At 33.5% G+C, this 24,215-nt stretch overlaps 1 protein-coding gene across 1 annotated transcript; it reads left to right on the top strand.

The window, feature by feature from the left end:
• The first annotated feature begins 232 nt into the window (after window positions 1-232).
• LOC107718003 (myelin transcription factor 1-like) lies at window positions 233-20,912 on the top strand. Its single transcript, XM_016524921.1, has 19 exons — window positions 233-295; window positions 1,569-1,584; window positions 1,674-2,378; window positions 3,674-3,808; window positions 5,630-5,720; window positions 6,814-6,906; window positions 7,205-7,404; window positions 8,168-8,364; window positions 12,666-12,898; window positions 12,983-13,157; window positions 14,289-14,401; window positions 14,572-14,634; window positions 14,769-14,837; window positions 15,607-15,669; window positions 17,403-17,624; window positions 18,352-18,440; window positions 18,626-18,729; window positions 18,813-18,956; window positions 20,068-20,912. The coding sequence occupies exons 1-19, from the start codon at window positions 233-235 to the stop codon at window positions 20,206-20,208; spliced, it is 2,916 nt and encodes a 971-aa protein (XP_016380407.1). The 3' UTR covers window positions 20,209-20,912.
• The last annotated feature ends 3,303 nt before the right edge of the window (window positions 20,913-24,215 follow it).

Raw genomic sequence — 24,215 nt, forward strand, 5'->3', positions numbered from 1 at the left:
ATTTATGTAAAGAACATTTATTGAACACTGATTAATATCAATGTTGACTTAAAAGTGTGGGACACGTTTCATCTCTCAAGAATCAGTGCTGTAACATTCGACACGCATACAATTGGATGCAATTCCAAAAATAAAAACGGACGCGATTAACCACCCTTTCCTCAACCAGCATGCATAAAAACTATAATTATCTGCACAAACACAATCAAAATTTAGGTTGTGCGCTAGCATTATGCCTTCGCATTCGTACAGCGCCAAAGGAGACCTCTGCGACATTATGCCGGAGTTTGGCATGGTATGAACGAATCGGCAAGCACACTCTAACCCCTCAAAGCCTGGTTTCCATTTTTGGCAAGAGCTCTCTATCCCCCATTTAGGGATGTTTTTGGGGGGATTAAAAGCAGGACTACTTTATATGCTCTTTAAGACAAGCAACTGTTTGTTAAGGCAGTATGATCCCATTAGACGCCCCTGAAACCGCATGTGGTGGCAGCCAAAATGCTCTAATATCTAATCAACTCAGTGGTTGCATATGGTTTGGAGGGTGCCATAAGGCTCTCTAAGAGGATAGATGTATCTCGAGCTTACGCTGTATTTTGAACTTTAAACCCTAGTACCCAAAGAGCTTTAACCACGGCGGGTAAGTTTCAGAGAGATCATTAGTGGATTGTAAATCAATCCAGCTGATAGATTCTTTTGTTAAACATTGACTCGATTACTTAATATAATCGGGTCTGTAGCGATTCCAATGAGTCCTTTAAAGGTGATTTTAAGGGATAAAAGGTCTGAGATTTGTCAAAAAAGGAATTATTCACCCTATAAACCCTAGTCAAATAAGCTTTATGGATTTATCAGAAGTGGTACAGTAGTATAGCAAATCATGCTTCTTTCTGAATAGCGTTTACAGCTTTATATCATGTACTCTTATCCATTGTGGATGTGGAAAAAAAAATTTCAGTACATGTATCATTTTTAGCAAGTTGCACTTAAAAGCAATACAGTTACATAAATTGAACAGATTAAATTAGAAGGGGAAATGTTTATTTATTTATTTATAACTATATATACATTTTATGCTATTTGTTTTTTAAGGTGAAGTTATGTATATATTTCAGTTAATAATCTGAAGTTTGGATGGAGACTAGATGGCGTTTTAAACTAAAATATTTTTATGCACTTGGGATACATGTAAAACTCTCACAATGTTTTCTTAACAAAATGCTAAATGTTCTATTTTTTATTTTCTAATTTTCCCATTTGTATCATTTTTAAATATCTATCTTTCTCTTATTTATTAAGGTTTGTCATATTTTGTGCTTCCCTTTACATTTTTTTAAGTCATAATATTTTATTGACAATATTTTTCATTTTGAATTTTCCCATTTATATCATTTTTTCAATTAATTTAATCATTTTATTAATTGAACTTGTTTTTCATTTGACCAAAGAGTCACATTTGAAATATGATGAAGCCCGTATTTAGTTACTTCTTAGGGTTTATTATATTTTGTGTTTCCCTTCATGTTTTTCTTAAGTTGTCATGTTTGTCACAACTTGTGATTTTGAAGGCTCTGAAAACCATCTGTTAGTATTTTCCCTCCAAACACAATCATGTAATGAGCTCTTGCTGATGATCCATCAATTTAAGCCCAGTCCGTTCTTCTGTGTCTCAGATGAGGACCTCAACGGTGGTGATGTTCTAGAAGACACTATCTATCACAACACAAAGTCTCACCACTTGTTGTCATGGTCAGAACAAACGAGTAAACGTTCGCCAAACCTGGCGGCTCAGATATCTGAACACCAGAATGAGCAAGAGGAGGAGGAGGAACACAACCAGGACTTTGAAGAGAAAAACCAGGAGGAGATCAGAGCCTGTTATCACCTGTCTCCAGACACAGAGGCAGATGAAGAAGAATGGAGCGCTCCTCCGTCCCTAACGAAGGTCAATGGGATCCATCACAGCCCCAGTCCACCTGCAGACGATACTCTTATGAAGAGACTCCGAATTGGACAGCAGCTGCACGAAGATGCCCTCTCTGCTTACATGAACAGAAACAGTGCAGGGATCTTGATGGAGGAGTATGGCTCTGTAAGAGAGTTCAGCGACAGTGAGGAGGAGCTCCAGACGCCCAGGATGGAGGAGCGAGGAGGTGTTTGGGGCCCAGGTCTGGTGGCCAGACGTCTGGAGCTGGACAGGGCCCGACTAAACCTCAGTCTTCTAGAGCAGGCCATGGTGCTGCAGTCTGAACATAGACAGGTCCTCCACAGTGCCTACAAAGACATGGACCGCTTCCTCCTGGAGCAGATGAACCATGAACGGAGGCAGCAGCGGATGCTGGAGATAGACGCTCGGACCATGTACCACAGCAGCAAAGGTGAGATTCATGACAGATTCGCCAGAGCTTCATCACATTTTCAATGATTTTTAATAGTTTGAATTCTGTAAAAATCCTGGTTCCGCAATGGATTCATTTACAATTATTTTAGTACTAAGGGAAATTAATATTTAGGATGAAGAAATGCATTTCCATTGCCAAATGAAGAGATGATTTCAATAATAAATACTTTTAAAACAACTCTTACAAAAAAATTTGACTTTAGAGGTAATAAAAGTCTAAAGTCTAATAAAGGCAATCCAATAACAATACAACAATGCTAAACAATGAAAATTTGGTATTGTTTTGTGTTTATTAAGTTAATTTAATTATCTTTAACTACGTTGTCATATGAACAACCAATCAGTAACTCACAGTTAGTTCCATGTGTTTTCATTCACTAAAAGAACTAGCTTATAAGAGTCATTTGCTATCTATCTATCTACCTATCTATCTATCTATATATATATATCGTTTTTTTTGCCAGTCTGTCTGGCCAGTCCAAAATATTGAAATTCTGGCAAATGTAACACTTCAGAACTCCTAAAATTAAGGGGCTACAATAAAAATGTAAGTTAAAAATACAAAAAGTTAAAGCTAAAATATTTAAATATAATATTTAAAAATGTTCTTAAAAATGTACGAATCTTGCATTTTCTATCACAGAAATTGTGATAGAAATTTGAAAAAAATAAAAAAGCATTTTTGCAATAATATTGCAGTATCAACACATAAAAAGAAAGATACATAGAGAGATTCTAGCTCAGAGGGATAGATAAATAAAATCCTCTTAAGTGCTAAAAACATTTGCCAACAAAATATTTAATAGTAAATAACCAACATGTTTTATAGAAAAAAAAATACAAGTACAAGAAGAAAATCTTCTGATGACATCTCTGTAACACGAAACTCTGGATTTTTATCGGTATCAGCCAGATATTTTACCCTGAGCATAAATTAAGTCATAAATCCTAGTAAAGTATCTCTGATGTGAGCTTTAAGCACTTTGATTCTTGCGTTGACTGCTGTTTAATGGGTAATCTCTGAAGATAATCTCTCAATGGATCAGCGCTAAGAAACCGGTGCCCTGAGTAAGACCGCAGCCTTAACTAATGTCATGGATGAATACATACATACCCAACATGCTGTTACAGGACGCTAATGGAGGCTTACATGGAGAGGAACGTGACAGGATGGGATCAGCTATAACTATACGTTCTTGAAGAGCACTATTTTTACTGTTTGTGTGTGTGTGTGTGTGTGTGTGTGTGTGTGTGTGTGTGTGTGTGTTATAGATTCCCCTCGGACAGAAAAGAAAGACATCAAATGTCCGACCCCGGGCTGTGATGGGACGGGTCATGTGACAGGCCTCTACCCTCATCACCGGAGTCTATCAGGATGTCCCCACAAAGTCAGAGTGCCCCCAGAGAGTGAGTCTGTTCTCGTGTTACGCATCACTTCCTGAGGACATTAGACACATTTCCTCCCTTCACAGCAGTACAATACAAACAGAACAAATACAATTAGTGATAACAACACTGTGATCATTTTCAGCCCATAAATATTCATGCCATACTAATGATCAAGGTTTAGTTGTACAGATACTGAGGGACAAAAGATAACATGGTGACTGCTTAACTAACCAGCCTCTATTATATTCAGCGCATTTCTGCATAGAGACATTACATGACGTGTATTCAATTTAAATGCATGCTACAAAAAATATCTAATAGTTATTTCTGTGATAAGAAGATGCAAGATTCATACATTTTTAAATGTTATATTTAAATATTTTATCTTTAGCTTTTTGTATTGTTAACTTAAATTTTTATTGTAGCTTCTTAATCTTTCCTAAATTTTAGGAGCTTTGAAGTGTTACATTTGCCAGGATTTTAATATTTTGGACTGGCCAGACTTCATATTTTAATGCAAAAAATTCAATAAAATAATAATATTAATAATAATAGATAGATAGATAGATAGATAGATAGATAGATAGATAGATAGAAAAAAAAAAGTTTATAAAAAGTTTTCACTACTGACTCCAAATTTCACAGAATTTGAGCCAAACATTATATTTTAATGCTACAGTTACAGCTATAAAACGTTTTAAAATCCAGGGAAATTCTGCTCTTAAAATAAATCATATTTTCATCTTATTTGGTATTAATGTTTGCAATTTTTATTTAATCCCCCCACCCAAAAAAAACCATTCATTCATTCATTCATTCATTAAAGTTTTGATTTTCGATTTTAATTCAGAAGCAGTCCATTTCTTTTTATTTTTGTAAGTTTAAAGCTAATTGCCAAACTTTCCTCAAAAACAAAAAAAAAACATTGTTTATAACTGCAGATGTGATAAAATGATGAAAAGACTGATTACATAAATCATTAAATCGATAAAATACGATAAACATAGATTAAACAATTTGAGGTGTAATTTTTCAAGCTTTCAATTAGTCAAAAATACCTCTAATAAAAAAAAATCACAGATGTGAAGCATGTAATATGTCATTTACATGGATGCATTTCATGTATTTATTCCTTATCTTGAGCTTTCCAGTAGAAACCACGTTTTTTTTAAGCTGAAAGTTTAAAAAAAAATTTTTTTTTTTTTCAAAGAAATTTTTTAGTTATCAAAACAAGTGAGGTTTGATTTCCTGTGGTAGGCAAATTAAAAATGCTTTCTGGAAACAACTTTTCACTTGCTGTTTTCTCCATTTGAGAGTAGCACAACAAACATTCGCCATTAAACAGTGATTTGACAAAAGGAACGTCTCGGTTACGTATGGTAACCCTCGTTCCCTGAAGGAGGGAACGGAGAAATGTAATTAAGTTTTTTTCCATTTTTTTCCTCCAATATGAAAGCATGTACTCATAAACCAGCGGCAGCATTCTGCAAATCAAAGGACCCGTGCATGCAGCCAAAATAGACGGGCACATCCTCCAAACTAATTATGAACAGACTGAAAAGTTACTGAGGATAGTACTTCAACAATATGTGCGTCTCTCTTAAATGATAATCAAAATGCATTTGTAGTCATGATGTTTTTGCATGTTCATATTTGAAGGGAGAGACCATTTTAAGTTGCAAAGAATGGCATGGGAAACTTTGTTTAGCATGAAAAGTTGAAACAGCTGCAATAGAAGTGAATAACACAAAATGCTGAATTACTGTTTATTTAATGTGACGTCCATTCTTATTGTACAATTGTTCTTTTGTTAAACATTACTCTGTTGTTTCTTAACAGTCCTCGCCATGCATGAAAACGTCCTCAAGTGTCCGACACCTGGCTGTACAGGAAGAGGTCATGTCAACAGTAACCGTAGCACGCATAGAAGGTCAGAAAACAGCTGGATTATACCAGTGTTATTTTAGTATCATATTATACTAATACTGATATTATTAGAGTTTTTATTAATATTGTGAATTAGTTTTTATTTTTATATTTACGGTTTTAATTTTTATTTAAAGTTTTAGTAATTTTGTTATGTGTTTTTGTCATTTTATTTTTAATTAATTTTTTTATTATTTTTTAAAAATATGTCTATATAGTTTTTATGGAAGCCCGTTTTTGCCATGGAATAAAAAAATTCAAAAGGTAATTGCGACTTTTTATCTCACAATTCAGAATTTGTTTCTCACAATTCTGAGGAAAAAAAATATATAAACTTTGAGTTTATATCTCAGAATTCTGTTTATATCTCAGAATTCTGATATTATTGTGAGATAAAAAGTCGCTATTACCTTTTTAAAAAAAAAAATTTATTCCATGGCATAAATGAGCTTCCATAGTTTTTATTATTATTATTATTATCGGTTTTAGTTATTTTAGTACATCAAGTTACACTAAATGAAAATGAGAAATGTAGCCTTGGCTGAACTAGCTGAACTAAATATTTTATTTCAGTTAAAGTTTATTTTATTTCAAGTAACAAAAGCGTTTTTATGGTTTTACTCAACATTAAATTATACTCAAATTACACTATTAATTTCTTTACAATCCTCCTTGTTCGTTGTAAACAGATTTGCATAGATATTTAGCAGCGGGGATGTGAAATTGGGGAAAATGAAATGATGAGTGGTTTAATAATAACATTAGCAGTTGACAACATTCGCAATTTGACCCAAAGAAAAAGCAGTGTTACTCTATTTTGCACTGTTGCACTGATATAAACCACCTCAAAGCATCAGACATGTTAATTTACCCAAAAAAAGAGATGCGCTTGCAATGAAACTTGGATATTTGCTTAAAAAGAATCATGAAGTTTCACTTTATCAGGAAAAATCCAATGACACTTAACTAGTCTATAAAACACTGTGATGTTTATTTCATAGGAACTATTGGATTCTTTTTAATTGTGCACCCGAATTCAATTAAAATAAAGTTAACAACCCAGAGGAGACTAACTTCTGATGTCTGTTTTCACACAGTCTCTCAGGCTGCCCGATAGCTGCTGCAGAGAAGATCTCCAAACCGCAGGAGGATCCAGCAAAGTGCAGACAGATGACAGAGAGGATGACGAGGTAAGAAACCTTCATCTAGAAGCAGCATTGTCTTATGGAGCTCTTGATTCCTTTACAATCAAGCAGGTTGAAAATAAGTTCATAAGTATTCTTTCTGAAAGATAATTATAGGCATCTGACCTGTTCATTCTTTTGGAGCTTTACATTATATAAATAAATAAATACATTTGGTTGGGAATGGTTTATTAAAGATGTAGTGTGTCTTTTCTTATGCTAAAGAATAAGGAGCAATAGAAACGTGTTTTAAAAACATTAATGCAATTCTGAAGTCTTGATGTTTTCCTTCTCTTCTATTCAGACCTTTAGGAAACATGAAGAAATTTGACTTCACGTACAGATTTGCACATCCTATGGCAGCGTTGCAGGCCAGCATGGCCAAAGACATGGACAAGTACACTAAAGGCCATTTCGACTACGCCAGTTTTGACGCCCAGGTCTTTGGCAAGCAGGCTCAGATGGCATCCGACCAGAGTCACGAATCTGCACACTTTCCTGACTGTGAGTGTCTATTTAGTCTCAAATCAAAGGTTACCCAGCATGCACTGACAATACTATTTTTAAAAAGCTGTTGTTTTCAGTGTCATCATGTGTGACTTAGAGCTGTACATGTACATTCACTTGTTTGCGCCATATACAAGCACCCTGATTTAGGCTGATAATCAACCACCTAGAATGCCCTAGCAACCACATAGCAACACTGAAAACACTCAGAACATCTTAGCAACTGCATAGCAACACCCTGGCCTCATGTCAGTAACTTTGCACACGAAAACACCATTCACATTTTCTTTAGAAAATGTAAAAGTGTTTTCTATTTAAAATGTATATATATATATATATATATATATACAGGTGCATCTCAATAAATTAGAATGTCATGGAAAAGTTCATTTATTTCAGTAATTCAACTCAAATTGTGAAACTCGTGTATTAAATAAATTCAATGCACACAGACTTATTATCTATAACTAAATCTATAATAAAAATTATATATATATAAATTATATTAATAATAATGATTTTATATATTTAGAGAGAGAGAGAGCACAAGAGAGATTTATATTGATCTTTTTGTGTAATTATTGGTTAAAATACAGTGTAGAAAGCCATTTGCTTATTATGAATATGTTCAATATATGTATAATTTTTTTTTAAACCTGCCTTCATAGATGTGGGGTTGCAGTTCCTCAGTCTGTCTATGCAAAATCACTCTCCCGCGATTCCTCTTTTTCTGAGTACTAACTGTACCTACCATTTCCAGCCACTCAGTTCCCCTGTTTTCTGGGTCCCGGAGGTCATATGATCATGGCCGGAGACAACAGCCCCAGTCGCCATAAAGCCCAAAGCAACGCCCTCCAGTCCAACATCGCATCTGCAGCCATCCTCAACCTCTCCACCCGTTGCCGAGACAACGGCGAGGTCCTGCCCCACAGCCGGCCCCTGGCATCATCCACAAAGGTAATCAAATTAGACCACTCAGAAAAAGGTATTTAATGTGGTCATTCTGAAACAACTGTGATTTGTGTATGAAAAAGAGGAGTAACATCAAAAGACACTTTTTGGCACAGAGAACTGTGTTGCCTCTGGTGGCACAACAACAAGAGAGTGGGAGCTTTTTTTTCTTTTACCCACACTGCCCCTAAAGCTTTAATATACACAAAGGAGAATTTGTGTAATCACATCAAAAAGAGTTGGGAGGAGTACAATCACAGCTTCCTTCTCTATGACAATTATAAGGCTTTTTGTAAAACATGTGGCCGTGCATTTGATTTCTGCTTGTGTTAATGGTAATGTTGGGTCTTTCTCTTGTTTGCAGGAGAGAGTGTGTTTTTTTTTTTTCAGTGCAGATGGTCGAAGACATTTTGCTAAGTAATATATTATCCTAGATAAGCTTGTACAGATCCTTTGGCGTTGATCTCTAACAGACGATCTATGAGAAGTTGGATTATATCAATTGGCTGTGGATTAATAGACATCACTCTTTTATTTAAATGAAATAAGGAAAGTCTACACAGGCCGTCAGATTATGTATGTTATAGTGTGGAAATTGATATGTTGTTATGATACAGTTATGCTCTTTAATTAAGCCTTGTTTTTAATAGAAAAACAAACTATTGATATGCATATATAAATAATGCTACTCTCAATAATTTCCATAAAATGGAAAACATAAACATAGTGCATATAGGCAAAGCATGTTCGAGTCCAGCTTACGACATTTCCTGTATTCTTATTTTCTCTCAGACAAAAGTGGAATAATGCCAAAAAAAGTGAGCTATTATAATCATAAATATACATTCCTGAAACTAGCTTCTTAAATAAGCACTCGTAATTTAATCAAAATGCATAGTAAAATTACAGGATCCTTATGCTGTGTATTTTAGTAATAATTAGAAACATAACATATTGTTTGATCCATCCAGTTTGATACCTTTGATGTACAGTATATTATATTTTTTTAATATTCAGCCCCCTTTTAATAGAAAAACAAACTGTTGATACACATATATTAATAAAAATGGTAAAAACAGTCAAAATATATTTAAAAAGCATGCTGGAGTCATGGCCTAGTGGTTATGGGCAAAGCAAGTTCGAATCTTGCCTGCAACATTCCCTGTATTATTTCTTCTTTTCTCTCAGACAAAAAGTGGAAAAGTGCCATAAAAATTAGCTATTAAATATTAAATATAATATAAAAATGAAAAGTCTTCTGGCTTTATCTCTTTGTAAAACTATAAAAATCTTTTTTATTTAATTTAAAAAAATGTATTAATAATATTTACATACAAAAAGGATTATTTAAATAATATACATAAATATTATTTATTAATAATACTTGCATATAGAAATTCTTATAAACAGTCTTATAAAAAAATAATGCAATTTAATGTAATTAATGTGAATAATGTAAACTCTTCTTATATGTTGGCATAATAAAACAACAGTCCAGGATCCTAATGCTGTATATTTTAGTAATAATTAGGTACATATCCCACAGTTTGATAACTTCAATCAAAGCAGGTCTTCCTCTTAGACACGGAGAGATAAAACTGAGAGAAACTCGCAGAAGTATGGCATGAAACGCTTCACACACCTACACACCACACAGGCCGTTCGTAGTCCCAGCACTCAGTGGGCAGAGAGCAGGTATACTGTACAAACTGAGCGAATGAATAAAACAGTGTTAGTCGATCTGTCATCTGCTGATGTCTGCGTCGAAATGTCTTTATGCATGTTAAGTATCTCGATTTCCCTGTTTGTGCCAAGTCGCTTGTTTTTTTTGCTAAGAATACGGCTTATCGTCTTGCAGCGTTTCATAGAAGTGTGGGAGAAAGATGTCACCTCACTGGTTTCTGAGGCTGGAGAGAATGTCATCAGATGAGAAAAACTCACATCGTGCGCAGGGATGAACTGGATAGGTGCGCAGTTGGTCGATTCTAGCTGGTTCGAGAAAGAGCCATATTTGGTTTGTAATCTGAATTATTGTGATTAGAGCTCTCCTTTGTTTGCTGCTGTGCAAAATGTGTGTGGAATGATTGGTGTGTCACGTTTTTAAGCAGTTAACGAGTTCCATAAAAATGTATCGCTATAACACAAATTCATACACCAGCACATCTGTTGGTGATAAAAGTTATGATATTAAGCAACGCAGAGCTTTTAAACTCACCATTAATGATTGTGACCTAAAACCATTTTGGCTGACATCTAGAATCCACCTGGCACTGGGAAAAAAATGGAAGAAAAATGAATAAATAAATAACCATATCTATGTCCATTAACTAGAAAACCTACATATGTTTAATATAAATTGACATTATTAATCATATGAAAATAAGATATGGTGTAATATTCAAATAATTAATTTACTCATTCACAGTAAAAAAAAAACATGCTGATTTTTAAAATGTTTTTAACATTAGTCTCATGCTCACAAATACAAAAAAAACCAGTAATATTATGAAATAATATTACAAATTGAAATAACTTTTTTCTATTTGAATACATTTAATTTTTAAATTAATTTCTGTGATGCAAAGCTGAATTTTCAGCATCATTACTCCAGTCTTCAGTGTCACATAATCCTTCAGAAATATTTCTAATATGCTGATTTGCTGCTCAAGAAACACTTATTATTATTATCGATGTTGAAAACAGTTGCTTAATATTTTTGTAGAAACTGTCTTTCTTTTAAGGATAATAGATAATAATTTTTAAAATAGAGCTCTGAGTGTTGAAAACAGTTGTGCTGCTTAAACCATGATAAAAAAAATTCAGGATTTTCTGATGAGTAAAACGTTCAAAAGAACAACATTTATTTGAAAATAATAATCTTTTTTGATAAATGTAATGCTCTGTCTGAATAATAGTATTAATTTATTGAAAAAAAAAACTCCATCCAAGTCCCTGTGATATTCTCTTCTGTTCAGGGCCGGATTTACCTCTTTTCGTGACAGAGGCAAAACAACTTTTTGGGCCCCCCTTCCCTATTAATATAATAGGCCTAATATTACCACCCAAGCAAACCAAAATATTTCATAATCAGTGAAACCATTACAGTATTTTCTATCGCAATAAGCGCTTGCGTTTAGTCAATAAAAATTGAATGTAGTTCTTAATTTGTTTGAGAACTGAGAAAGACCATTCCATTAATAGGCGCGGCGACGTGGCCACATAACCTCTTCGGGAGTATCATTTTAACGGCCTAGAGTCACAATCACACATCAATTGTTCAGATGATTTGTTTCAAGATATTTAACATGTTTCAGTCCTGAAATATTGTGTGTTGAACTAGCTAATTTTCCGCAAACGTTCCGTTGCAAATTCCAAAATGTCATTTTAGAGCTAATAACAGAGGCTTGAGCCATTTTGATATGCAGGCTAATGCAGTTATTAATGCAGTCTAACGCAGTTATTAGAGAGAGAGAGAGGGAGAGAGAGATTAAGCGCGTGTGAATACGTGCGTCTCTCAGCAGCATTCAGCAGCAGCGTCTACTAATAGCGAATCTTTAAGTTGAACTGCTTCAAGAACCTCGCTACTGAGAAATGTCATGTAGCTTTTCAGCTGCGAAACTATTTTATTGATAAATTCGCGAGGCAGCCGCAGCTCTGACAACAAGTTTCTGTCCACGTCTCCGCATGTGTGCGCGAGTGCGTGTCTGTAACTAACTACTGTGTGCGTCTGTGGGAGAGAACGCGAGAAAGAAAGCGTGATTTCCGTACATAAAAAAGGTTGAAGACATGGAAATAGTTTGTCATTTTTACCCTATTGTTTGTTATATTTATTTGCTCAATGTCTTCTGGGGTTTTGGTTCTTTTACTGTTGTAGATATCCCATAGTATAACAAAAATATTATATATCTCTTCATTGTGTTTGGGCCCCCCCTGGACGAGCGAGCATAGGCACGTGCCTAGAATGCCTATGCGTAAATCCGGCCCTGCTTCTATTTGAGATGGGTTTTTTTAACCATTTTATTGTCTGCAATACAAAAATTGTACGTTTAACTGGTAAGAAAAGTAAAAACTCGCCACACTAACAATCCACACATTTTGAGGTATCGTTTATGACAGTAACACATAAGGTCGGATGAGTTATGCACATAATTGTAACATTCACAGTTAGGGGTTCGTTCAAGTCTCTAACCCTAACTATGATAGAAGTGTAGATTTTTTGGCTCAGAAAACTGTTTTCTATGGGAAAACCACTCTGGTTATCAAAGGTTGGTTATCAACAAGGCTTTTTATGTTCCTTTTTCATTCAGGATTCGCTAATAGAGGTAGACGAGAATGGAACGCTGGATTTAAGTATGAAGAAAAAGAGAGAAAAGGCGAGGGACTCTCCTGTGATGCCGGCATTAGGAGATGTCCTTTTCACCCCACCTGAACCTTCTCTAGCCAAAGCAGCGGGTCTCCAGATCTCCCCGGCCATCTACCGCGTCCTCTACGAACAGGACGCCTGGGACACGCCGCTGAACTACAGCAAAACACCTGCGCAGCAAGACAAAGAGGAGAGACAGAGGCAGATATTTACACTACCATTCAACGGTTTGGCTCGGTGAGATTTTTTTTACGGTCTGAGGGACTCTCCTGTGATGCCGGCATTAGGAGATGTCCTTTTCACCCCACCTGAACCTTCTCTAGCCAAAGCAGCGGGTCTCCAGATCTCCCCGGCCATCTACCGCGTCCTCTACGAACAGGACGCCTGGGACACGCCGCTGAACTACAGCAAAACACCTGTGCAACAAGACAAAGAGGTGGGATAGAGGCACTTTTCTTTTTCTTCCTTAATGCATCATATAGAAGTTTGGTTCGATGAGATTTTTAAATGTTTTTGAAAGATGTCTTTAATGCTCACTAAGGCTGCATTTATTTTATCAAAAGCACAGTAAAAACAGTAATATTGTAAAATATTATTACAATTTAAAATAACTGTTTTCTATTTGAATATATTTTAAAATGTAATTTATTCCTGTGATGCAAAGCTGAATTTTCAGCATCATTACTCCAGTCTTCAGTGTCACATGATCCTTCAGAAATCATTCTAATATGCTGATCTGCTGCTCAAGATACACTTCTTATTATTATCGATGTTGAAAACAGTTGAAAAAAGTTGCTTAATGTTTTTGTAGAAACTGTCATACATTTCTTTTTAGGATAATAGATAATAATTTTTTAAATAGAGCTCTTGTTACATTATAAATGACTTTACTGTTACTTTTGATCAGTTTAATGCATCCTTGCTGAATTAAAGTATACATTTATTTTTTTCTTTAAATCTTGAGCGGTACTGTATGAAGCTAATAGAATTGGGTGGAAAATGAATAACATCTAATTATAATAATGTCCTGAGGAAACCACATTCAGTGTCTAAATGCTCTTTGACTTTGTTGTATGCTACATTAAGAACATATTTAACTTAAAACCCTTAACTTTCTATTTATTCATCTAAATGATCTCGGTTAGTCAGCCACGACTTTAGGCACACTGTCTCTTGTGATGCGCTGCTATGACATGAAAGCTAAATTAAAAAGAAATTGCAGAAGAATGTTCCTGAAAAGCCGACAATTTTTCATCCTCTTTGGCGTCAAAGAACAAACCCAGACAGTTGTATGTTTGTCTGATTCTCCATCTGACATCTGGTGCTCAAAGATACTTACCTTATAAAAAAAGTAAATCCAAAGGTTTTATATTCATCATAAATACTACGAGGGATTATACTGGAGTTTAAATGGATATATGTTTTATTAAGTATACTTAAGCAGCATCAAACCTCTCACAGACTATTAGTGTGCGTGTGTGCTTACAGAATGCCATTTTTAAGTGACCATCGCGACTTTTCTTGGAAAATTGCACAATGTTTTGGCATTTTGTCCTGTGTCTTGTAGATGGATCAGTTGGATAAGGCGTCCCTCGAGGATAAAGCGTACAACGGAGATGTAAACATGGCAAGTGCAAAAAACAAGATGCTCATAAGAGACAACAAGAAAGAGCTGATGAGGTAATATCATTATATGGACTGCTGTTTTTATATCTTCATTCTGTTTCGGGGTTTCTGGGTCACACATTAGCATGCAAAAGACCCTGTTACTAATTAGAGCATGTATAGTAGATCAGGAAATCATAGGCTGTGTGCATCTGATCATTCATCTGGTCTTTTTCTCTTTGCAGTTGTCCAACGCCAGGTTGTGATGGTAGTGGTCATGTGACAGGAAATTATGCATCACATAGAAGGTAAAAAGCCCCGCCCATATTTTTCACCCTCTTTATTTTTCAAGCAGCAAAATAATCTTAATAATATACATTAATATTCAAAATAATATACATTATGTCTCCGGTATTTTTATTTTATTTTTTCATTTTTGTAGTGTATCCGGTTGCCCATTGGCCGATAAGACCCTGAAATCACTAATGGCTGCTAGTTCTCAAGAGCTCAAGTAAGAATTAGCTTGAATTAAAGTTTCAATTAAATAAAAATAATAAATTATTTTAAAGTTACAGAGAATTAATGTGTAGAAATAATGTAAGTAAATGTAAAAAATATATATATTTTTATGAATTATTATAACTAATAACTATAATTATAACTGTATAAACATTTTAAATATGCATTATTATTGTTGGAGTTATTATTATTATATAAATTATTATTATGAATTGTATTATGAAAATATATATTTTATGAATTACTATAACTAGCAACTATTATTATAATTGTATTATAATTATAAATATTTATTATTATTGGTGTTGTTGTTATTGTTATTATATGAATTTATTATGAATATTTATGTACACACATATAATTAATATAATTAATATTTATAATATTAATCTAATATGAATATGGTAAATATAATATATATTGAATAATATATTTAATATTAAGTAATGAATAATGTAAATATTTATTGCTATTATTATTATTATTATTATTATTATTATTATATATAAACTTATTATGATATACACACACACACACACACACACACACAGACGTCATATGTCATCTATATATATATGACCCTGGACCACAAAACCAGTCACACGGGTATATTTGTAGCAATAACCAAAAATACATTGTATGGGTCAAAATGATAGATTTTTCTTTTATGCCAAAAATCATTAGGATATTAAATTACTTATTCATCTAATATTTATCATAGTAATTTGTATCATTGACATAAATTTCTATCTGTTTTAAAGGTGCCCAACTCCTGGCTGTGACGGCTCAGGTCATGTGACAGGAAACTATGCATCTCATAGGAGGTAAGCCTCATTAAATAGGAAATCTCTACTAAATAATCTTAGACTTCAATGAAAGATGAAAATGTAGTGATATTTTTTGATGTTTCTGCATGACATAAATGGTCATGCTTTTCATTATAGCACAATGTCTCATTTTTAACATTTTACTATAATAAATTTTAAACATCAGGCCACACAAAGGCACTCAGTGGGTTAAATAATTTGCATTTAAAACCGGGTAATCGGCAAAGAGTGAATACTTTGTGGCATTTCACGGCTGTTGAGGTAATGACCCCTGTTCAATGGCAACACGACAGGTGTCGAAGCTTGAAACATCACGCAGTAAACGCAGCGTATCTTTCCCACACACACGTCTGCACGCTTGAACTTCTGAAAGGTTCGTCACATATGTCATGTTTGACTTTCCGTGTGTGCCGATAGAATTATTCCAGCCCTTTTTTCTGCTTTGAATACATTTTTAATCAGCATTTCACAGGATTAATCTTCTTAATGGTATTTGAAAAGTCTTCCAACTCAGCAAATTGGGGGTTGGGGGTATTTATGGACATGCGAAATGACAAACACGCGGCGGCGGTGTGGGCCGTTGGAAGTTTTAGTCATCAAATTACCGAGTGAATGTATATGGGCTCATTTGTGTTTACGTTGTAAGCTCTGAAACTAGTTCAGTCTCAAATAAGAGATTATCTTTGGCAATCGCTGTTACTCTGTTGAGTTTAGGACAACAAAAGAAGGCTGTGCAAGGGGTTTAATTTAAGCACATCGAGGGGTCGGGTCACATCTGTGTGGGTTTTGGCATGGTGACCCAGAAATCAATACCAAACAACCTTTGTGATTGTTTTTTTTGTCATTTTTTAGTAGTAGAATTCAGATTCAGAAATCTATATATGTGCACTGCATAAATTCAGTCTAAAAAGTTCACTAGTAACTGCTTTAACTATTAACTGAGAAATATTTTAAGTTTTTGTTTTATTTTATAATAGTTTTAAGTGCTAAAAGCATAATATTTTGCTTTATATTTATATATTTTGCTTTTATATTTTGTTTTTTGTCATAAAATGAATAAGAAAAAAATATTTAGTTAGACCTCCTGATGTTGATGATCAGAGATTATCTTTGGCAATCGCTGTTACTCTGTTGAGTTTAGGACAACAAAAGAAGGCTGTGCAAGGGGTTTAATTTAAGCACATCGAGGGGTCGGGTCACATCTGTGTGGGTTTTGGCATGGTGACCCAGAAATCAATACCAAACAACCTTTGTGATGCAGATTATGACCTTGATCCCCCCAACTAGTATATTATAGGGTTTTTATTATTATTTTAATTAGATTTTATTTTTATATTTTCAGTTTTTATTTAATTTTAGTTGAATATATACAGTATCCAAACTCCCTGAAAACTGCAGTTGTTAAACCCCTAATAGTTTTAAGTGCTAAAAGCATAATATTTTGCTTTATATTTATATATTTTGCTTTTATATTTTGTTTTTTGTCATAAAATGAATAAGAAAAAAATATTTAGTTAGACCTCCTGATGTTGATGATCCTACTTTCACTTAAGGTTTTTTTTTTTTTTTAAATGTCTTAATTTATGTACTATATTCATGGACAGTGACAATATTTTCACCAGGATGCACATAATTTGGCAGTGATATCAGTGTACATTGTCCTGTTGTGAATGCGGTAAATAATATATATATATATAATAAAAAGATATATTTCCTTTCTCGTGCACCAGGTGCCCAGTGGCAGGTTGTGACAGTCAGGGCCACGTGTCGGGTAAATACACGTCTCATCGCAGCGCAGGAAGTTGCCCCATCGCCACCAAACGGCAGAAGGAGAGCCCGGTGAACGGATCGGCCTTCTCCTGGAAGCTCTGTAAACAGGAGCTTCCACACTGCCCTCTGCCCGGCTGCAACGGCTTGGGTCACGCCAACAACGTCTTCATCACACACAGGAGGTGAGCAAACTATATCATAACCTGGAACTTCAGTTCTGATGTTAAACTTTAAACCTACATACTGGATAATAAGACCTCATGTCCTAACTTGAACACAGTCATTGTGAAGTTGTTAAGTACTTATTAAATTATATTGAAATATATATTAAATTAATTAATTATATTGTTATATATAATGTAATAATACTATATATTATATAATATAAAAATGTTAACATAAATATACAAAACAAATATTACATATACACATATATACAGGTTGACTTCAGAAATAAGATAACAACAGTATTTATGATTTAAAATATGTATTTTGTTCTTTAATTATATATACACACACATACTGTATATATATATATATATTATGCATATTACTGAACTATGTTATCATTATAATATTTCCAATAAGTTTCCAATATTATTATTACATTTCCAATATTATATTTTATTTCCAATCAAGCTAGCATATCTGGATTATTAATGTTGTTTATTTTTTCACATAAATATTCAAAATAAATATTTAAATGCACAAATATATACAGGTTGACTTCAGAAATAAGATTCATGTGATTTTTTTTATATATATGTATTTATATAAATTGGTCATAAATATGGTCATATGTTATACTCATGATTTCTGAAGCTAGATTATAATTTGTGTAGATATAAAAAGAAAAAACTCAAAATATCTAGTACTGATCTGTAGATTTTGTGTTTGGTCCCTTCGTAGTTTGTCAGGATGTCCACTAAACGCCCAGAGTATCAAGAAGAAACTCTCCGATGAGGAGATGATGACCATCAAACTCAAAACCAGCAGCGGTGAGTACTTTAAGCACTTAAAATGAATAAAACAGCATAAAATTAAGCTAAATGCTTAATGTTTGACCCGCTAATATTATCATTGTAGTGTGCGACAAGGAAAAAAAAGAGCTTCAAAAGTTGCGGCAGCTTCTCAAGTAATTTAGTTGAGATGACCATTGTCTGGTTTGTCTTCTGTCGATCAGGTATTGAAAACAATGAAGACATGCAGCACTTGGATCACGAAATAAAGGAGCTAAATGAATCCAATCTGAAGATAGAAGCAGACATGATGCAGCTCCAGACTCAGGTAAATAACCTTGTCATGCGCCGAGCATTATGGGTAATGTAGTTTCAGAGCTAAAGACCTTGTTTTGCCCTGTTTTAAAACAGATTTCATCCATGGAGTGCAACCTGAAGACTATCGAGGAGGAGAATAAAATAATCGAGCAGCACAACGACAGTCTGTTGAAGGAGTTAGCGCGTCTCAGTCAAGCACTTATCAGCAGTCTCACAGATATCCAGCTGCCGCAAATGGTGAGACGGACCTCACACTGACACAGATAAACACGTAAAGCATAACCTGATCTCTGTCAACAAATATTATTACAGTTTTAATCACTGCATGAGGTCCCTTACAAAATTTGATTATGGTAACTGACTATACTGTAAAAACAAAATCAGGTTTTCAAGGAACATAATACTTTAAAAATATGGTAATACTCCACTTAGAAGGTTTCATTTGTTACAGAGTTTCTGCAGGTTTTATCAAGGCCAGTGTAAGACTTTTTAAAGATTTTTTTAAGACGAAGTAAAGAAAATAATAGTTTTCATACCATATTGAGAGCTATTTTTTATTGTTTAAAGCATAACATCACTTAAACTTGTTCAATTTCTCAGAAAACAAGACTTTAACTATCTTCACATTGCATTTCAAGTAATGTAACAAGACATTATGTATGTATGTATTTTTTTTATTTAGTTAGTGCAGTGCATGCAACTTTTAAGGCCTTAATTTGTGATTGACCCGCAAAAACCCTGTGTTAATATTAGGTAACTACATTAGCTACCATGAACTAACAATAAAAAAATACTTCTAAAGCAATGAATAATCTTGTTAATTCCAAAATGAAACAAAAGTTATAGCTTTAACAAAGATTAAAAAATACTGTAACAAATGCTCATTGTTAATGTTAGTTAATGCATTAACTAAAATAATAATATTTAATATTAAAAACATTATTTAATAGGGCCAAATCAAACTGCATAAATTAGATACACTAATGAAAGTCATTTTTATCAGCTCTAAATATTTCCTTTAAGGTACCAACTGAACGTTTTATATTTTACCGTGTATTTTCTAACAAAGTACCGTAGTTACTACAGTAAAACTGTGGTAACTTGGTATTAGCCACTACTGTCATTAAAACTAGACAATTTATTAGCCACATGAGTCTTAAGACTTGTTTGTAGGCTAATTTAATTTAATATGATTTTACTGTAGCAACAACAACTGGAGTATTTATGGTATTTTGAGGTAAACTATAGTTAGAATTGTGCATGTTTGTAAGGGTTGAATGCATTTTAAAGACATTATGAAACATGCATTTCAGAGTTAATGAATGCAATGTTCTTTAATGTGTTTCAGGGTCCGATAAATGAACAGAACTTCGAAGCATATGTGAACACGTTGACGGATATGTACAACAATTCAGAGCACGAGTATTCACCAGAATGCAAAGCCTTACTGGACAGCATCAGACAGGCCATCAAGGGCATTCACGTATAAGGCCAAACTCTCGTTCACAACCGTTTGATTGTCCGCAGAGGGCTGGCTTTGTCATCTGTGCAAAGATACGTCTCGATTAATAAAAAAAAAAAGTAACTCCATTCCATGATAAATGCATTGCACTGAAAAATACCAGCCACATTTTTACAGCTCAATGTTCCTTTCAGTGAGATTTTACCTCCTTTTGCACTTATTTATTTCCTATGGTTTGCTTGACTTTATTCCGTATTGTTCTTTCGTGTGTTATTATATTATTGCTACATATTATCTTTATTCATCGGTACTATTTATCTCACAGTAATCTTATTTATTGATTGATTTATTGCTATCATTTTTTGCTGCAACTCCAAAATGCAAGGCCAGTCTTACATATTGTGAATTTTATTTTGCATTTATTGTACAATAACTGGGCGTTTTAGTCGTTCAAAATATTTCACCGGCATTTGTGATGACTTTTTCTTCATAACTGATGTCAAATGTAAGAATAGTCCACTTTTGCCACCTGTTGGTGAGCAGCTGAACCGTACTGTATGCATCCCTGACTTTTTTTTTTTTTTAATGTAGTTAATGTATGTCACTGAAATGATATCATTTGCTTTCATGCATAAATTCTAATAAGTGAGCAAAAAGAAAAACATTTTATCCGAGTAACTCTCCAAACGACTGTACAGTGAGCAAAAATCAAATCATCCACACACACAAAATGATTTCCGTTTCTGTTCATATGAACTGCCTTCGGTGTGCACATCCGTGTGTGTGCATATATGTGCCTAAATGTAAATGAGTACATGGAATATGATCTGTTTTGTGGTAGAGCAGTATTACGTGAATGGTGATTCATTTTATTCTGCAGTATATTTATTTTCTGAATGAAAAGCCTCTAAACTCGGTTTACCTACTGTTTATACGGCATTTTAAGTATGTAACGATATTCTTGTAAAAAAAAAAAAAAAAAGTGTTTTATGATCAGGCACAATAAGGTTTTTCATTCTTTTCTGTGAGACTGAACTCCTCAACCTTTGGCTTCTTTTGTGCGACAAACAACAGTGGGCTCTCAAATAGCTTTTATGGATGATATTTTCTCAAAGCACTTCATGTCTTCAAGCCACTAAAATATGAAAATGGATGATTTACGGCAATAGGGAGTAATCTTTCCATTATGACTGGATCTGTACCACTTGATTTTGTGTTTAAATGCACGGCCGAGGTCACCTCAGCAGATCTGAGTGCTGTTATTGCTGTGTTACGATCACAAACGGCCTTGTCGCAGCACTTTTAAAGCTTTCTCTAACACTAAACGTACCCTTTTGCACTTTTATTCTGTTATTTAGTGTTTATTTTGAGCGGGTCACAAATGCGTGATCGGTGCAGGTTAATTAGCACACTGAAGGAGTTTAACCTTAGATTTACGTTGTCCATTGATGATGTCAAAAATAGTTTTGTTGCAGGTCATTCAGAGGGAATAAAACACTATATTATCTGACCAAATGAGCATAATGAATTGTATTCTCAATAAAACAAATCAATTTTGTTTGTTAAAATCCTAAATTACTGTATGATTAATTCTGTTTAAATGATTTGTAATTCCTAATTTTTAATTTATAAACCACAGATTGTTTGCTCAGGAAGTTTTGTGAGGAATATTTATTTTTTTTCTTTTTGTATTTGATGTTTTGTAATGTGATATGGATTTTTTTGTGTAAAAGAAAAAAAACAGTATAATACACGGTCCTGTAAATGATTTAGTTTGTTTTTGTTTTATTTTTATTTTTTCAGTTCGAGTAGTTTGTTTGTATATCAGGATTTCCTTACACTTTTAAAATTTCATAAGCAGTACTGCGCTGTGTTGTACAGTTTGTGTATGGTAGAAATAAACTATTGAAATGATCTGCATAGCACTCATTGTACGGTTGGTCATATTAAAGTCCTGTAAAATAATATAATTGATATTAAAGCTCATTTAAAAATATTTACATATCTATATGCAGAGTTCATTTGGCATATATGTCTTTGAACTTATTTTAATCACCATCCATATTTTAGGTTCAAATTGACATGTATATATATATATATATTTATTTATTTATTTTTTACAATTGGTGGTTTCACATGGTCACTACATTTTTTTTCCATCTTTTTCTGCACTCATTCATTTTAAATACTTGATGTGAACATTTATTTTTTAAATTATAAATGGGCTATTCCATAGCCTTCATATGTAATTCATAAAACTGCAAAAAAAATATACTGTAGAAATTGGAAAAAGAATTCTGAAATCTTCATGAAATCATAAGGAAGCACTTTTTGTTGTTGTAATGGCTTCTTCCAAAGCTCAAAACCAAATCCAGAATCCTAAAAATGTCTTTTTATTTTGCAAATCAAATTTGACAGCGTAACAATTTAAACGTTTCTGACTACTCAACTTTAGTTTTACACTCAACTTTTCACTCTTTTGCTTTTGCGATGGGCATTTTTTTTAAAGTATAGGCCTATATAGGCTATTCCATATAGTCTCGTATTTAATTCATAAAACTGAAAGAAAAAAAAAAGATTAAAAAAAAAATACTGTCAAAACTAGAAAAAAAATGTCTGAAAAGGTTGAATCTCCATGAAATGATTACAAAAAAAATATTGTTTTGCTCGTGACACGTTCTAAAGCGAACACTGTAAGATATTCAAAAACAATTCTCATGTTTACCAGCAGATGGCGTATGGATGCAACTTTGAGGTACATCATTCCTGGATTCGAAACACTGTAAGTATCAAAAAAGAGACACTGATTTCCGTTTTAGCAACTGCCAGAACAAATAAACAATAAGTTTTAACCAGACTGACTGGTTAAATCACTAAACAATGAGGCCATTTAAGCGATTTTACCAGCGTTTCCTCCTCAGACACCTCACGTGACCCTACAGCACTGATATGAATCAATCTGTGATCTTTTTATAATTACCAGAATAATTTATCCTTGCCTTTGATGAGTTGATGCTGATGCAAATTACATCTAATTATCTGAAATGAGGCACAGCTTTCCTGTTACAAGTCAGCTACAAACAAAACCAACAATTATTAAACGGTCCATGACAGACGTGCACAGCATACAGTATATGTTTGATTTGTGCTGATTCACCAGTAAATCTCACAGTGGGATATGCTAACATGCCACGCTCATGGCGATTTACAGAAATCTCATGAAAATCAGAGAAAAAAGCAGAGCTGCTCCTGGCCTGCATGTGCATGGTCCCACAGTGCCAGTGAACTTCAGCCACCCCAGTCCTCACTCTAAAACTAGCTGTCCTCATTAGCAAATACTGCATAGCAATGAGTTGAACTTTATTCAACAAAGTTTTAAACATACTAATACTCATGTATATGATAAATGAAAATAAGCTGCTGTATGCATCAAAGTTAGCTGGGTGCACAATTTTTTGGTTCATTTTATTTTACATAAAGTGGTCTTCCCATCTTAATTGAGTTTATCCTTAGGTCTATCTGATATGAACCACTGATTTACATACACAGGGACATACCTGAAACGTCTCTTGATGATATATGAAGTTAATTATTACTACAGTCTAACCATAAATCAAAGATAAACCACTTAAAGATAAAAAAAAACTAGCTTTAGTTAATATATTAAACTATTATGTGTGTATATGTATACACACACACAACCAGACATAATAGTTTATTATATTAAATAAAACCATTTTGTTATTGTATTTAATATATCAAATGCAAGAATAACATTTGTTTTAATAAGTTATTATTTAGTACAATAAATGATTACATGCATATAATAAATAGCTATGAATATCTGTCCTGTTTAAAAAATCTAATTAAATAAATAAAAATGTGTTTGTGTTTATTTATTTTTGTGTATGATTTTATACACACATTTTATATTTTATATTCTATTTATTATATTGTTTATTATATTAATTACTTTAATATATACAGTGGGTACGGAAAGTATTCAGACCCCCTTAAATTTTTCACTCTTTGTT

This window comes from Sinocyclocheilus rhinocerous, unplaced genomic scaffold (assembly GCF_001515625.1).
Source record: "Sinocyclocheilus rhinocerous isolate Xijiao unplaced genomic scaffold, SAMN03320098_v1.1 scaffold1694, whole genome shotgun sequence".
NCBI lineage: Eukaryota > Metazoa > Chordata > Actinopteri > Cypriniformes > Cyprinidae > Sinocyclocheilus > Sinocyclocheilus rhinocerous.

What these genes read in the sequence shown, in the direction of transcription:
- LOC107718003 (XM_016524921.1), top strand. Translation starts at nt 233, where the DNA reads ATGCCTTCGCATTCGTACAGCGCCAAAGGAGACCTCTGCGACATTATG. An exon ending in ATGACAGAGAGGATGACGAG is followed by an intron (nt 6,907 to 7,204) that starts GTAAGAAACCTT and finishes TCTTCTATTCAG; the next exon opens with ACCTTTAGGAAACATGAAGA. An exon ending in AATTATGCATCACATAGAAG is followed by an intron (nt 14,635 to 14,768) that starts GTAAAAAGCCCC and finishes TCATTTTTGTAG; the next exon opens with TGTATCCGGTTGCCCATTGG.